This window comes from Lygodium microphyllum, chromosome 6 (assembly GCF_053477565.2).
Source record: "Lygodium microphyllum isolate KBCC chromosome 6, Lygodium_microphyllum_v1.1.10, whole genome shotgun sequence".
NCBI lineage: Eukaryota > Viridiplantae > Streptophyta > Polypodiopsida > Schizaeales > Lygodiaceae > Lygodium > Lygodium microphyllum.
Window position 1 is genome coordinate 136,928,028 of NC_141140.1, and position 17,670 is coordinate 136,945,697.

Genomic DNA, 17,670 nt, shown 5'->3' on the forward strand with positions numbered 1-17,670 from the left:
CGCTGGCATTGCAACGATCTCCAGGAGGTCATAGCGCCAATCAACCCTCCATGTGCTCGAAAGGACTTAGTCCGCATCGGATGCGTCTTATTGTCTTGAGCATAGTACTCTGATAGTCGATGCAAAACAATTTTTGTGGCCCAAAAAGGAGATATGGCACAAGAAGTGCCTGGGAAAAGACACATATACTCCGGTGGAGTAGGGAGCAAAGGTCGAAGGCGACATAGTCAGTGTGGCCTCTATCCACCAAACGCAGATTCCAGAAGGGAGGAATATTGACGCCAAGGCTGATGTGATGATGCCAGGTGGGAACAGACCCAAAACGCAAGGTAGGAGGGCCTAGATGATGACGCCAAGTGTAAAGATGATGACACCAACAGTGTGGAAGCTATTGCCAGGTGTGGAAGGCTGACGCCAGTACATGAAGAAGGAAGGAGCCACCGACCACGAACCTCGATGTCCTCCAAAAGGGGTGTGGGGGTAGTGGAGAGGTGTTTGATGACAGAAGAAGAGAGGTGAAGAATGAACATTGAGTGTTGAATGTGTAAAGAGGTGGCCTATAAATAGGCATGTTCAATCTAGGGTGGCGCCCCACTGATGTGGGCGCCCACTGATAAAGTGCCCAAAAATGAGAGCATCCGCCCTTTTTGGGGTTGTCAGTGCGAAACCCTAACTGAAGGTGATGAACTAAAGAAATGGTTTCTCAACATGTATTTGTGTTTCTACGTTAGGGTGTTTCTTTACATCTTTTGTGTTGATTTAGTGTTCCTTTCCTGACCTCTATCAAATATTGCACTCGTTCTCATTGGTTACATGTGCATAGCAATAATTATTCTTGAACTGTGAACTATATTTGAGGGAAACTCCGAAACTAAAATGGAAATGGAAACAATAATGGGAACATAATGGAAAAAAGCGGAAAGGGAAATAACAATGCTTTGGATGAGAAAAACAAAACACCAAGTCATTAAGGAGTGGAGAGAAGAGAGGAAGATGAGGAAATATGTAAAGATTAAAAGGGATGGGACATTTCAAAGGGAAGAAAAGCAAAAGAGTAGGGGTGTCTTAAAGGGATAGAAAGATATAAACCCATCGTAGCTAAATACACGCTTGTTTTCCCAAATTTATCGCTTGGCATTTAAAATCCCAACTAAGAAAAACGTCGGGGAAAATGTTTCAAATCCAAGGGGAAAAGCCACCTGATGCCAATTCAAACGAGAGAAAACATTTCCCCCAAGGAAACGAATTTCAAGATTTCTTCAGCTATTTAGGAGTTTCGAGCATCTCCAACAAGCGTTTTGAGGCATTTCTCACTTCTATGTTGTGAACTGGTAATTGTTGAACTTTGTGTTGTTTCTTGGGCTCTTAACTACCTAGTGGATCTGGGTATCTCTCATTTTTACTACTCCATTTCACTACTTTCCACTTGGCATATCATCTTTTTATCATAACACTTCTATTTGATGGCTTCATGTTTCACTTATCATGGCTTGACCTTGTTCTTTTTAGGCTTTCTTTGCAGTTGAGATTTTAATAGAGATAGTGTGGTCCTCTATTGCATGCATCTTTTTCATACATGGACAACAGGCCTCAACTTATTGATCTCCTCTACATCACTAATGCTTTTGGAGGCTTTTCCAAAGTATGGTGATTTTCTATGTTAGTCACCGAGGCTTCTTGATAACACTTCTCGGATGACACTAGTGGTGGTCTGCCTTGGCTATGTTGATGCCCAGCTTCCTTGGAGATGATCACGTAGATCCATGAAGATCATCTCTTCAAAGAGAGTCGCTACATTGACATGGCTCATTCTGTTTTGATGGTGGACAGATTGATGCTACATCAAGTTGTGACTCCTCGATCTAAAAATCAAACCATTCCTTCTCAACCAAATGTGCTAGAATCCCAATTAACAAAACAACTCTAAGGATTTGATGCTCCTCTTCCAATGGTCACACAAGAATCTACCTAAATAACCAAATACTTGGTATGTTGAGTATTACCGTATGAAAACATAGAAACAAGAGACCACACTTTTTACGCCACAAAGCAAAACTCACAAATGCAAACTGATCTCCACGCAAGTCATGCAAAATACGCAATGCCCATAACTTCTTTTACTTAGTGTCATCTTGTGCAATCATTTGTGGCAGTTGACCAAGTCGTTAGACAATCCCCCTAGTGTGTCAAGAAGGTAACTAAGCTTAGGCAAGGCCTACTACCATTATGGCTAGCATGAGGTAATAACACGACAGTTCTAGTTAAAGAGAGGAACAACCAGCTCCAAACTAGACACGCCTTGACATCATCAGATTCTGCTCTTCGTAAGCGTAGAAATATGTCATCTAGCATGCAAGCTTTCATCACTCGAAGATACATCTAGACTGCATGCTGTTGAGTGTCTGATCCCTCTGCCATGCGACGTTGTGGGTTGCGATTATTAGAAGAACCACGCTATACAGATGCCGTGATTTCATTGACTAGAATCGCGCGCAAGTGGTACCGAGAACGTCGATAACGTGATGAATCGGATATAAAACAAGTGTCATGATCGGAATTGCTTCAACTTTTGCATGAACATCAAGTCGGTCTCGGGACATTGAGAAAATGCCTATCCTAATAGGCATGGCTTCAACTTTTGCCATGGACGCACCGGACATCAAGAAATCCTTCTCCTGAACATAGCTACAGAAGGTTTCCATGCTTGACATCCTGAAGGCAAATGAAGTAACGGAACAAGGTAGAAAAGCGGGCATACTTGATGTTCTCGTTCTCGAGAGCATGGACAAACACATCGGAGGCCTTGTGAAGCGTGTGCTCCTGATGATCGTTGGCCATGATGGACAGCAACAACGGCTATTGGATGAAAGCAGGTTTGTCGATGGAGCGACGACAGCAGCGCCTAACCTTGACGAGAGCGAGAGGGAGAGAGAGAGAGAGAAGGGAGGGAGAGCCGTAAATGACTGCGTCACTCTTTCACTAAGGTAGCAGCAAAAACAGGAGAACTCAACAGAAGATTCAAGAGGAAGAAGAAAGCAGGGGAGGAGGGGATGGAAAAGGAGGAGACTTTCGAGTTCCCTGCTCTGGCATTGGAACTTGGCGCTCCTCGTCATCGCATACGTCACCACCACCTCAGCTGTCCAGCCTGCAGGAGCGCGCGCTTACGTGTCAATCGGTCATTCGTGCCATGTTTCCTGGCATGTTGTCACGTGACCCGGGTAATGCAAGGTCACGCTGAGTGCTGGATCACGGATTCACGATTCACGACCGCATCGTGATCTGGATTCTGTAACACTTTGAGGTCTAATTTTTATCTTTCATCTTCTATATATATATATATATAATGGTAAAGGGACCAACAGAACCATCTCCTGTTATATCCTTTTTTCCCAAAAGTGAGTTACATAAATGTTTTTCACCATATAGAGCCTAGAGCTCTCAAAAGAGATTTTAGAGCATTTTGATATTTTGATCGAGTTGACTTGGTTATAAATGAAATGTTCACAAAAGAGTTACAAAGAGAGGCCAATAGAGTGACACTCAAGGGTGAATTATTTTAAGATTTTACAGCATCCAATATATTAAAAAATTTTACATGACTTAATTGCTTGACTCACATTAAACTTACTAGCATTTGCGCACATGAAGGATGCTAGACCACTTCGTCGCAGCTCCACACAATTGCGTGGAGCTGTCGCAATGTAGCGAGTGAAGCGCACGGCAACTTCGCTCAATAATCCATTTCTCCTCTCTTCTCTCCCCTCTTTCTCCTCTTCATTTCCAAGTTGTTTCATCTCTCTCTCTCTCTCTCTCTCTCTCTCTCTTCATGCCCTGCCACCCTCCCCTGTCCCCCCCCCCGGATTCCCTATGTCTAGATATTTTTGCCCTCCCTCTCTCTTTCCCCCCCCCCCCAATTCTCTCTATAAATTCATTCTCTCTCTCTCTCTCTCTCTCTCTCTATAAAATCTCCAACAAAGAATGCCAAACATACATACAATCTCACCTATACATGACCTTAAGAGAACACATGCTTGCTTCACACACACACACACACACACATATCTCTCACATTAAACTTAAAACTAAAAGCAATTTATAAAATTTGCAACATAGAAAGTCAAAAATATAAGCAATCTCTTCTATGCATCATACTTATAAACGTTTACTCTTACACAAAGGCAAGAAATCACATTCTTGCTTTGCACGATACTTAGAAATAGCAATGTTATATTGAAAAATGGATCGCAATGGAAACAAAGACCAAGCACCACAAAAGGACTTTCTCTAAGTGCAAATCGTTTTATTTCCAAGTAGGGCATTCACAAGTGAAGTAGAACTCGATGCTATTATCATTGGCCTCTTTCTACCAACTATGTCATGAAAGGACGATATAAGACATCCTACTTTCTATTAACAAGTCACGAAGACTAAGTTTCAGAACTCCTATTTTTTGTCCACATACGCTCGATTGTTTTCAAGTACCATAGGTAGAAAGTCAATGCCAACAAAAAAAGGCGCCGCTTCAAAGGTGCCTAATAGAAACAAAGCTTCCTCTTCTTCAAGGAATCATTGGCAAAATCGCCATCCTCAAGCAAAACACACAAAGGTGAAGCAAGGGTTGATTCCATGGTTTTTGCTAGTAATTTGACAAGGGATACAATAGTCCTACCTCTCTTTGTAGCACCTGTATCTAAACAAAATCTCAACATAAATACATGGAACAACTAATAAAGACCATTTCATTCACAAAATAATAATACCTAGTCAAACACTTGTGAACCATTCAGTAGTTAGGTAGTAACGACAGACATTGATGTAGTGTAACAAAACAACCCAAATCATTGAATCCATACTTAAACCAATGCCTCAGTATCTTATTAGCGTGAAAGCGTCGAAACCTCTTCCTGTGGTCAACCTTGTATATATGCACCCAAAAACAATGCGTGTATCCACGGTGTACAACTTCAATAAAAACTGGGAGCTTATGTCTATGTTGATATCGTCATGTAAACACTCAACAACTCTTGCAAGCATCCTTCCTATGTTCTCATCACTCGTTACCGCACGCAACGTGCATTGTAGTTCCTTTTGATGGTCAAAAGCCAGGTAATAGCCCCACTCTTAGATAGGCATATGCAAAAGTCGAATAAATATTCAAATATGAAAAATAATCCACTTCCAAAAGAGTACATACTAACCAAACCTGGGATAAAGAGCAATTCACACATATGTCAAATGAGTGACCCTACATGATTGACAATAACTATATCCCTGCACATCACTGCACCTTCCGAAGCACATCCTTGTACACAATGTTTATGGCCATGTCCCCATCCTTATCATCCAATAGAACTTTCATGCCTTGTGAAGATTTCACCCTTGAAAATGCAACATACAATTGACCATGCATAAATATTGGGACTTTAAGATAAAGCCCAACAATGGATAGAGTCTACCCTTGCAACTTGTTAATCATTGTAGTGAATGCCAATCGGATGGAAAACTGCCTCCGTTTCATAGTAAATGGTAGTTTCATAGCATTGGAAATAAAAGTAATCCTAAGAATAAAAACTCATTCACCCACATTTACCCCTGTTATTATCTCAATATCTATCACCTTTCTATTGATTATTTAAGTCTAATGGGATTTTAAACTACGAGTGAGCTATACGACCACGTTGCAAGAGCAAGGCAGCAATGCCACGCGATACTACTGCCAACACTATATGACCACCAATGCGCACCTTTGTAAGCAAGCACTTATACAGAAAATTCTTCGCAAACTCACTGGGACCATCCAAAAGAATACACCCCCAACATTTATTTCAATAGCATCCATAACTGCACCAAAGGCAATTCTCTATCCATCATTCAACATTGCCTCCATAGATTTCTAAACCCTATGTTGTTCAGATGTGCGGTATGCATACTCATCTTGCAAAAGGGGGTTAGCATGTAGTCGAGAGTTTGGCTAATGAGGTTGTGGCAACCCATCAAAATCAAAGAGTCTTCGCCTTGTATGGCGTAAAAGGTCCTAGAGTTGTAACAAGCCATGTTAGGTGCCTCATGCTACAAAACATTGGGAGAAGCATGCACGCATTGTAGTTTCAATCTATGTAGGATATCCTCTACCATTGGTACCAAAAATCTTTTCCATAACTGGCCAGGCTGAGCTGGCTCACAAAAGACCAAAATTGCAACAAACAAAGTACGAAGTTGATCACCAATTTTCACAGAGGCAGCTTCTTCCAAGCACATTGCATACTTGTCATCACTCTCCAATATACCCCTTGCAATGCAAGCATCCCTAAAGTATTATAGACCACATTGTTAATAGTACACAAATCTTCAATAGAAGTACACCCCCAACACCTTGTTAAAAGCATTTGTAAATAGCAAAGCTCACCATAGATAAGGGCCACAAAATACATCCGACCACATGTATTTCCACACTTCCTCTTTGTCCACATCTTATGACATGCATTCCACACCTAATACATTGGAAAGTCTTGATAATGGATAGTTCTAGCCTCAATGTGATTGTACACAAACCATTCAACAAGAGTAGTCTTTCGAAGGTCTTCATTTTGCACAACATCCGATATATCATCTATATCTTGAAACACCACATAGTTCTCACCAGGCAAGTGCACTTGCAACTACTGTATGTCATGCTTTTCATTGTGCAATGGATAATCATAGATCCACCAACATGTCTCAAAGGCAAAAACATATCGTGTATCCAAATAACTATGGATCTCGTCCACCTCACGGATACTGCCACCATTTTGCGCTAAATCAAAACCCGGTAGAAAATTTGATGGTTATAAGATCATGCCCCTTCTACACATACTTATACAATAACTTAACAGTCACCACTCTCGAGCACACCTCCACATTGATGTATGGATTATACTTCTTACTCAAGAAAGGATATATGGAACAACCAACTTATTACCAATAACATTACTGTTTATTATCACCGTGTTTCCATCATCTTGCCTTTGATAGATGGGATAGCCAAAAGTATCAACCGTTGTCATGCCCACTAATTTTCAAGGGTAGTTTTTAGTGCATTTGCCTTGTTTCATGCAAGGACTCTTGGGTTTCAAATGTTCGCAAGGGCCATAAATGTTGCATTTTGAAATTGTCTCAAAAAAGGCTAGAAACTTAACTCTATTAGGAAACTCAACACAAACCATTCTATCATAGTAACATGCTTCTTGAAGGTTTGAAAGGCTGCTCTAAAATTAGCAAAGTATGAGAATGTGGTAGTCCTCTCTTTTAGAATTCAATCACAGTATCATAGCCTGTAACCTTTTCAAAGAGGTCTCTTTGCAACAACATGTTGCATCAAATTAGCTTTTTTTTTGTGAAACATGCAAGCAGTCAGATCTGGGCGATCATAAGTACTCTGTCCAAGCAACAAAGCATTAGTTATCTCCAACCACTTTGGATTACATGTCATTGTTATAAAAATGTCAGATTTCCCCTTGCATTGCACTATAGTCATAGTGTCCTGATACAATTGGTACATGTGCCTTGGCCTACTTGTAAATGATAATAGCAAAACTATCCTCATGCCAACCAACAGACGCACCAACAATCTACACTGGCCCCTTTTCATTTTCTCCCACCATGTCTGCCAAGCCTTTATAGGCCTCAGATTGTAACACCAACTAATTATGACAACACTAAGTTAACCTGCACTGTTCTATACTACAATAAGCATCAACAATAAAGTATTGCAATAGTCAATCCCCATGCAATATGCACACCTTTGCATCTTTACACACCTAAAGTCAAAATGCATAAAACTGCATATGGGTAACACAATTTTTATTGGACAATTCATGTATGTTAATAGAACCATTAACATCACTATAGGAAACACTTACATACCAACCGTTATCACCCATTGGAAAAAGAAGAACATATAGCATTGGCATATATGTTCTATGCAAGTTTGAAATAGCAATGCATCGACCATCTTGAGTGTAAACATGAATATCCCGGTGATCAAGAGCATTCTCATTATCCTACCCCAGCATGATAGTAATAACCTTAGTGTTGCAAGAGCCGAGTACTATTTGCTGGTTCTTTGAATATAAAAAATATTCATTTTTAACTCTCGCACATGATTATTTTATAGTTGCACACCCACAGACCTAAAAGCTTGTGCATATACATTGTGTCAATGCATCATAGATTGCAACTCTCTAAGCAAATCTGGTAACAAATCATGCATGACCCCCAACCGATTAAGCAACTCATTCTCAATATCATAAACATAGAGCTGTTCAAATCTTGGCCTTTCTCGACATTGCATATCAGGAAAGTAGAGGACCTATATGGTGATAGATAGAGCCATGCACTCTAAAAGTGTAACCATTCTCGACAACAGTGATGACACCAAAAGAAACACAAAAATAGTGCACAAAAATATCCATGCATATATCATAATTTTATCTTTTGTAAAGGGAATAATATTCATTTTGTTACAAAAGCACTAAAGTACACCCTTACACATGAGGGGGCCACATACACATCCATCATTAATAAATGATATGCACAAAAGTGTAAGATCATGCATTTGTAAAAAGTTAGAAAGAATTGAAATGTAAAGGCTAAGGCCTTACGAATGCAAATGCATCAAAATTCAAAGAAATAATAAAAAATATAAAGGGTTGTGTCTTTTGGGAAAAAGGTGGGGTGGAATGCAGGACTGATTATGTGCCTCTTTCTCTCCTTTCTTCCAAGATTCACACATTCTCCTTTTTGATGGTTCCAATCTTTCTCTTTTCTCTCTCCTTTGTCTTTTGTGCATAAATTCCTCTTTTCCCTTTTACTCTTTCTTTTGTGCATAAGGGTTGAAGCTATGGATGAAGATGACGAATTTGTTCATTATTAAGAGAGAGATTTATGGTTTCTTTTTAGTTTTGAGATTAATGGTAGAGCCATACGCATAGATTTTGTGTACATTGTCCTCTTCGTGGGAGGGTTGCCTTCATTTTGGTGCGCAATCGAGGAAAATGCTAATCCCAAGACTTGTAATGGTGGTGTAAGAGATTTGTAAAGTTTTAACAACAAGTGCTAGTGGTGGTTCTAATTCAATTTCCAACACCTGCTTCTTGTTGACCCATCTCAATGATCTACTTGTAAAGAGAAAGAAGTCATCTCCATGCACTTAGAAGGATTTTAGAAGAAGGCAAAGAAAACTACATTGATGGACCTGAGAAGAAAAAGGAAGAAAAGAATAATGGTGACCATATCCTTTTGTTGTCACAACTCTATAGAAACAGAATTTGTATCCTTTTTCATTAATTTGTCTATATAATGATTTATTAAATTTATTTCCTTTGCACTAATTAGATATAAAGAAAAGTGCATTGGAGCTGGCCACTGATGAGTGGTCACAGGTTATGGTGGACCCACGCGGTGGGTTAGAGAAAAGATAGTTCACACTTCCACCTATATGACCCGATTGGGCGCCTGTGACTAGAACTCACGCATATCAGGGTTAGACTCGCACACAGAAAGGATTGATGCCTTGAAGTGTGGGCTAGATCCACCAAAACAAACAATTACAATCAACAAGATGGCATGATCATGAAATGCTTGTATAATGTGCATGTGTGGGTTGAAAGCTTGAAATGCACATTTCTTTGCATAGGAAAGTCAAATGAAGATTCGGATACCATTTTTGCAATGTACACGGAAAAAGCTTTCATATGACACCCATATTGGGGGGGTCCCTAAATTTTAGGAGATTCCTAAATTTAGGAGCCTCGAATTAGCCTAAAAATGCTAGTCCTAAAAAATAGGGATGTCATTCTAAAAATAGTAAGTTTTGTACTCTGACTGTGCTTACTAAATTTGGTTGTTTCTATTCTTGACAGTATTCAACCCAAAAAGGAAGGCCATAGAGAAGAGACAAGTGTCAAGACACTTGTCACACAAGTTTCCAAGTGTCCCACCACTTGTCACATCTCATGACATGTGGCTGGACACTTGTCTTGTGCTACTCCACTTTCCCCTTTTGTACTAGCTCTCCCCTCTCCTATAAATAAGAGCTCGTTTTTCTTCATTCAACATCATTTTTCTTTGCTGTAAACTCATGTACAGCACCCACAGATAGCCAGAAACTGGCCCCATCCATCCCCATCATCATCCCCCACTTCTCCATTATCAAATTCCTCCATATTCCCTCTTCTATCACTGTTGTTTTACAAGACAACAAGCCTGTAAATTCATTACAGCACCTCCTTCTCGAGCTCTTTCTTCCATTTTAGCTACAAGAAGCAAGCCCTATCCATGTACTGCTGATCAACGATGGAGAAAGGCTGAATTCCCCTTTTTCTTCTCTCATACTGTAAAGAAATCAATTCTTATCATTGCATAATAGATAATGCATGTGTGTTTGTACATCTTTGCATGATCTTGTGAGAGTGAGAATTACTTCTTCTCACTCTCAGGTTGATTGTAACTGAGCTCTTCCCTAAGGGACTTGGGTTGAGCAGAAATACATTCCTTCGGGGGGGGGGGGGGGGGGGGGGGTTGCCCATCTTCAACCCTCAATCTTGTCTCCATTACTTTTACATTTTCATGGTTGTAATTTTGTGAGTAATTTTCATTTTCAGCTTTAAGTGTTCATTCTCTTTTATATTAAATCTCGAAAACAAGCGAATATCATAATTGTTAAGCATACTACGTTGTTCGGGGCGTTTACATTTGTAGAGGCATGAACGATGGTGGCACAGCCTCCTTACAGAAAGCCATTTTTCCTCATGCAAGAGACACCATAGACTAGTAGAGTAAAGAAATTGATGACGATGATGAGCTAGAGTTAGTCGACATGGAAGAAGAAGATGATACCGAGACAAAGAAGAAGAATAATAAGAAGCTGATGAGTAAGACAAAGAAGAAGAAGATGATGATGATGATGAGGAAGGAAAGTCGCTCAAACGTGTGGTAATGCAGAGATTGTACTAGGGTTTTGAGCTTTCTTCTGAGGCATCCCATCACAAGCAAACATTATGAAAAATAAAGATAGACAACAAAAGTGAAGTAGAAACTCTAACATACGCAGCCACATCTGCAAGATTTACGCAAGGATAGCCCGAACCATAGGTTGTTCTATTATAGGTGGATCACGCCATCATGTCGTTTTAAGGAAAGATGATCAAGAGACAAAGACAGAGACAAACGAACAAGAAGAAGATGAAAAGGGAATGTCAACCCCAAATTTTTATCTCGAAGAGGCATGCCGATGTTGGGTCTTCCTTTAAACACCGAGTTAGACCATCAATTCAAGGCTCCTAAGTCACGTAGTATTCTGGATGGGCTCATCCTTTTCGAAACGATAGTCAAAGTGTAGGGTAGAAGATACTGGTGGAAATACAACAGTTGAAAAAGAAGAAGAAGAAGAAGAAGAAGAAGGCTCAGAGGTCAATGGAGAGCTACGAGATCTACATTTATTAAAGTGCTGAAGTAGATGCACCCAGACACTGGCATCTCCTCCAAGGCCATGGACATCACGAATTCCTTCATCAACGACATCTTCAAGAAGCTCTACCATGAGGCCTTTTGCCTCGCCCGTTACAATAAGAAGCCCACCATCACATTGCGGGAGATCCACATGGCTGGTTGCTTCATCTTGCTTAGGGAGCATGCTATTTCCGAGGGCACCAAGGCCGTCACCAAGTTCACTAGTGCCTAAAATCACACACCATCGTGTGCCCTTCTGTCTTTCCTTATTCCAAGGCCGAGAGGAAGCTTGCCAAGGAAGGTGGTAGTGCCGGAAAGAAGAAGAAGAGGAAGGACCATGCAGGCTGCCACAGATCTTCTCCATCCCCCTCAATAAAAATAATGGCGCTCTACTTCTGTAAGATAGGCGTCACAAGGCTACGTGCATCGAAGTCCAGGCAAGCCGCAACCAGCACCCACCTTGTTTCAAGCTCTAGGTTTCCTTCACCAATCCTGCGGGTTTAGCAAAAGACAAGGGGGAAGAAGAAGAAGTAGAAGTAGAAGCACAGAAGCAGAAGATGGAAGGGGATAGAGATCCTCCCTCTTTATCATCCTTATCTCTATACAAGCCCACGGATTGCTCAAGATTCATTCAATATCTTCCCTCTCATGGAATCCCTCCTCCTCATAGAATCCACATTGATGTGTTGTGACATCATATATTGGTGGAATTAACTATCAAGAAAGCCACAGGGTGAATCGGCACTGCAAGAGAGAGTGCAATCGGATCTTTATTTATAGAAGGAAGAATGGAAGAAGAAGATGTGTAGTTATCTGTGGAGGCCTCCCCTTCTCCACCAGACACCCAACCCCTTGATGCCTTCCGGCTTTTCCGGTTATCCCACCACAATTGACTCGCCTCCTCCATCAGCACCCTAGCTTCTACGCCGTCCCATCATGTGTGTGCCAGCACATCTCATCCTATCTTTTTCTTACCTCCCTACCCATAATGCAACATCTTATTTTCTCCTAACCCTTAGCCATTTTTATAAAAAGAGAAAACCATTAACTTAAACATAAGCATTTAATTTGATAAACTACTCTTTAAGAAAATGAGGGATAAATTGAAAACATAACATTTAAGGAACTAGTATATACTATTTAAGTAAGGGTTGTTTCCATGCTCTCCCTTTCTGCTTATACAACTTTATGAGAAGCCCCTACTACAAACCTTTATTTCTCTTTCCCTTTATTTCTCCTACAGATCTCATTAATCTCAAGCTTGTACACCTTTATTTCTCCACTTCAACCCCTTTTTCCCTTCCCCATCTTTGTATTTACATGGGCCAACTTCAACTACATTTTATGAAATCACAATCAAACATAAAAGTTAGAATCTTAAAACGTATTCTTTAAAATTTAAAAAAAATATATTCACGATAGCATGTTTTCATGCTTTCCTCTTTCCCCTTGTCAAGTGTTAACGACTTTCCCTTTAAGAGCTACATGATGGAGGAGTCGTCTTTCTTCCTCCATTGGGAAGCAAAGTTGCTCTTGTGAGGCCATGTTGAAGACAAAACCCTATCCTTTGAAGATTATACAAGTTTTTTAGTGTGGGAGTGTGACATAGGCAGGAGTTCCCTTACTCTGGTGGTCATGGATTTGGAGTCCCTATACCCTACCATGGCTAGGTCTTGTGATCGAAGTTGTTTTACTAACAAATTTGGAAGTGTTTTGTGTTAGATAGTGGTTATTCTTCAACAAGGTTTGTGAGGACGCTTCACATTTCAATGTGGGAGGAATATGATGACACCAAAGAAGCACAAAAATAGTGCACAAAGATGTCCATGCATATATCATAATTTCATGTTTTGTCAAGGGAATAATATTCATTTTGTTGCAAAAGCACTAAAGTACACCTTACACATGAGGGGGCCACATACACATCCATCATTAATAAATGGTATGCACAAAAGTGTACGATGTATGCATTTGTAAAAAGTTAGAAATAATTGAAATGTAAAGGCTAAGGCCTTACGAATGTAAATGTATCAAAATTCAAAGAAATAATAAAAAATATGAAGGGTTGTGTGTCTTTTGGAGAAAAGATGGGGTGGAGTGCCTCTTTCTCTCCTTTCTTCCAAGATTCACACATTCTCCTTTTTGATGGTGCCAATCTTTCTATTTTCTCTCTCCTCTGTCTTTTGTGCCGAAATTCCTCTTTTCCCTTTTACTCTTTCTTTTGTGCATAATAGTTGAAGCTATGGATGAAGATGATGAATTTGTTCATTATTAAGAGAGAGATTTATGGTTTCTTTTTAGTTTTGAGATTAATGGCAGAGCCATATACATACATTTTGTGTGCTTTGTCCTCGGTTTTGTGGTTGTTTCTACTTGTGGGAGGGTTGCCTTCAAACATGCAGCTTGTCAATATTAGCTCAAAGGGATACAAATGTAAGAGCATTGTTGTATGCTCATATGCTATTTTTAAATATCCTACTCTGAGGGTGTACACCATGTAACAAATCATGCAATGGTTGCGATGGACATTACAATAGTGGCAACATTACTTTTCCATTTCGACAACAGTGATTTACAAACAAATTGACCCTTGTACCCGATCCTCGCATCTCCACAATTTAGCTAAACATCTCTCACATATTTCAAAAGGACTCCCCATGGAATGCACATTTGGCTCTTGAAACAACAATATTGTTGTTGACATATGAACATCATTTTTGCAGGCAAAGTATGCGAAATGAAACACAACCCACCATTTCAATTTAAAAATATTGCAATATTATTAATACATGACTCATTAACCATGGAATTTTCCACATTGTGACGATTCCTAACATCACAACCATCGATTGATGTTAAAATATTAGGCACAACACGATCAACATGCACCATAGCCAAATCCATATCAACATGCTATTCAACCTGCTCATTATTCCCATAAACCACTCCATTTTTATAATTTTCCTAGTTTTGTAGCTAAACATTGAAACATTACTAATTTATGACATTCCTACGTTTTCGGCCATTGCAACCACTTGTTGATGCCAAAAACATTAGTCAAATTCACACCAAAACGCTATTGAGTCGGCTCACTATCGCCACTTGCATTCCCAATGTGAAAAGGCATACCAATCACATTATTTTCCATACCCATATGATGTTGGTCATTGCAACCAATTAGTGATGGTAAAGCATTAGCCAGATCCACACAAAATTGTCATTGGTCCAATTCACGATGACCATCTAGAATCTCTTAGCGAAAAGGCAAGTTTTCAACACCCCTACAAATGGATCTGTCATGCTCTAAAACCCCTCTCTGACCCCTAGTCCTAGTAACATGTTGTTGTTCACACCTAATGGAGCTAAGCACACCCATGTGAACATGCAACTCATAGTCTCTACTAGTTGCTTGATATGAACACCCGATGTTGATTGGATGCCCACATAATTTGTTATCGACACGTTTTATCAAAGGCATGGCTCAATATATAGATACTTTCATGTTAAATGTACCATTAATATTTAAACATTGAAATATTAAATGTAAATATACCAACCATCACTGGATTATCAAAACTACTCCATGTAAACCTCAAGAAAGAGACATCACATTGTACATACTCAATACACTTCACTGAAATATGCATTCTTACATCAGAAGCATTGCACATCTTAGCATATTCCATGCAACCTTGCAAAAAAGAAGCATTTATTATCACAAAATACTACTGGCCTAAGCACTTTAAAACATGTGAGATAGTATGAGCTTATAAGTTTCCTCCCAAGCAAGTCTTGCACATCTTAGCACATTCCACGCAAGCTTCACAAAAAGGAATCACATATTATCACAAAAAAATGCTCACCCAAGCACTTTGAAACATGTGAGACAACATGAGTTTATAATGTTTCCCCTAAGTAGGTCTCCCTCCCTAGCTGCGACCATTGATCTAATAACTCAATTGTTGCAACAAGGCATTAAACCTACTAACATTGATTTGAAACTGCAAGAACAGCAACAATCAACAACCCCTTTGGCAAATTATAGGCTCATGTTCTTCCCCAGCCCCCAAAAAGATGCCCACATATCATTCACTAGTAGATTCATTAACTTACTTATCTCAGAAATAACTGTCAAGAGTGTCCTTACTTCACTACCCAAATCGGTTTGACACCTTGTGAAGAACACTCTTGGTGTACTTTGTCTCACACACAACACTACAAACCTTTAGCATGTTTGTGCAACTCTACTGAGTACATGGCAAGTGCTTGATTCACAGGCATGCATAAACCCAAATGCATTTCCATCAACTCATTCATATTTGTCTCAAGGTTTTTAAAGTATGAAGAACTTGGAGTACTTGCATTTCTTCAAATTCTTACAGTTCTTGGACACTTAGCAACATGTATTCCTTGTCCCCTTGCCAGCTCTTTTATCTTTCGCACATTCACTCTATTAGAGCCCATTTTTGTGCTGCAATAAACATACAAATGGTTATCTCCAAAAATATACATAGCACCCTCATGCAAGCACAATCAGAACAACTATCTTTTATACCCATGTGAACAACTCTAAGTTGGCAAGCATCAAAGAGACGATGTTGTGGCCGTTTTGTTTAACTCTACTGAATCCACTACATTCAACGGAGCTGAAAGTACTATGTCTAGAATATCTCATATGGCTTCCAATTTGTTCCATGACCACACCAAACCTTCAAGAGAATGTGAGAGTCACACAACAAACAAATCTCAAAGCTATTCAAGACGTGTTCAAGACATGAGCGATATACACACTCACAACCGCAAACCCTAAATGCATGAACAGATGCATGTATGGCCATGCAAGAGTGCCATGTAGACATGGCTAATGGATGTCCATTCATCTACATCTATACAACGATATATTATTGAGGGAAAAGAACGTCCTTGGATGGGAAGGTGTCCAAGTCTCGGAAGTACAACAAGGTTTTCAACACACCCGATAAAAAATTCAACAGTTCACGACCTACCATTGATGAGTACATCCATAATAAGAACATCCCACAATACTACATTTTGAGTAGCAAGCATCATTACCAAAAAAGCCCTAGCTAATTAACAAAACAAAACAAATAGAAGGCACAATGGCCAATAAAGGTACACACTCATAATTGACGCCAAAGCGGGAATGCCACAAACCCATGGTTGTATCATTATCTACCTCCAAAACACCTAGAGACTCGCTCATTTTAGAAGAGATGAGCATGAGCGACATATCAATATATTATTGAAGAATGCAACAATAGAGCCTAAGCACACAGCTTCTCAACAACAATTCTAGAGTCACGAGCGTACCTCTTTTAGCCATTGTGTTTGAATTAGGAGAAGGTTTATGTACATCACTCTACTTCACATCATTTGATGAAGATTCAATGATTGTGGTACTAGAAGCATAGGTAAGATTTGGTGTCATGTCATGCAACCTTGGAATAAGCCATTCATAGAAACTAGGATTGTATTCAATGAAGCATACTCATCAAGAAGTTGTGGGTCATGGGTGAGATAAAAGATATATCTAGTGACATCAATCATCATGTCTTGTTGTCTTGATTGACTTGCAATGTGTAGCTCTTCCTCTAAAAGACCATGAACAAGTGCAAGCACTTGAAGAGATGTAGGATCATGCATTGAAGTCTAAAGTGACTTTCTTTGCTCAAAAATAGTCATTAGGCGGCTACCATATTGTGCAGCTAACCCTAAACTAGAATACCATCTCCGTTCAAACTCACTTTGTCCTTCTGCTTTCTTGACCAATGCTACAACATCTTCCCAACTTGTTGCTGTGTGCTTCCTAGTGATGCTTCTCTTGATCTTCCTTGGTCATTGGCTTTATAACTTCTCCCACGATTGCTGGGTAAATTCAACAAATTTGTGATTGCTCTAACCATGTCAAAGGCTTTTCTAAGATTTGTTAATACTTCAATAGTCTGAATTCCAAAGTCGGCGTGAATATATGCACGAGCAAGTGAAGTCAAGAGTGTTTCATCTAGTTCTTGAGAACTCATAGCTTTTGATTGATCTTTATGCTGCCCCCTCTTTTCTAACATCTCCATGATCGATCATTTAGCTGGTTTCAAGTGTATTGGAGCTTTTGGTCAAGAAGAACACGACTTGTGAATCAATGGGTTTGTTATGCTCTCTCTGCAC

At 39.7% G+C, this 17,670-nt stretch overlaps 1 protein-coding gene across 1 annotated transcript in view; it reads right to left on the minus strand.

Moving 5' to 3' along the window:
* The window catches only part of LOC148035179 (uncharacterized), a 211,309-nt gene extending 208,243 nt beyond the window's left edge, over positions 1 to 3,066 (minus strand). The window contains exon 1 of the mRNA XM_087680159.1: positions 2,759 to 3,066. Within this exon, the coding sequence (XP_087536285.1) occupies positions 2,759 to 2,838 (80 nt within the window). The 5' untranslated portion in view covers positions 2,839 to 3,066. The remainder of the gene's footprint in view (positions 1 to 2,758) is intronic.
* Positions 3,067 to 17,670: the final 14,604 nt, after the last annotated feature.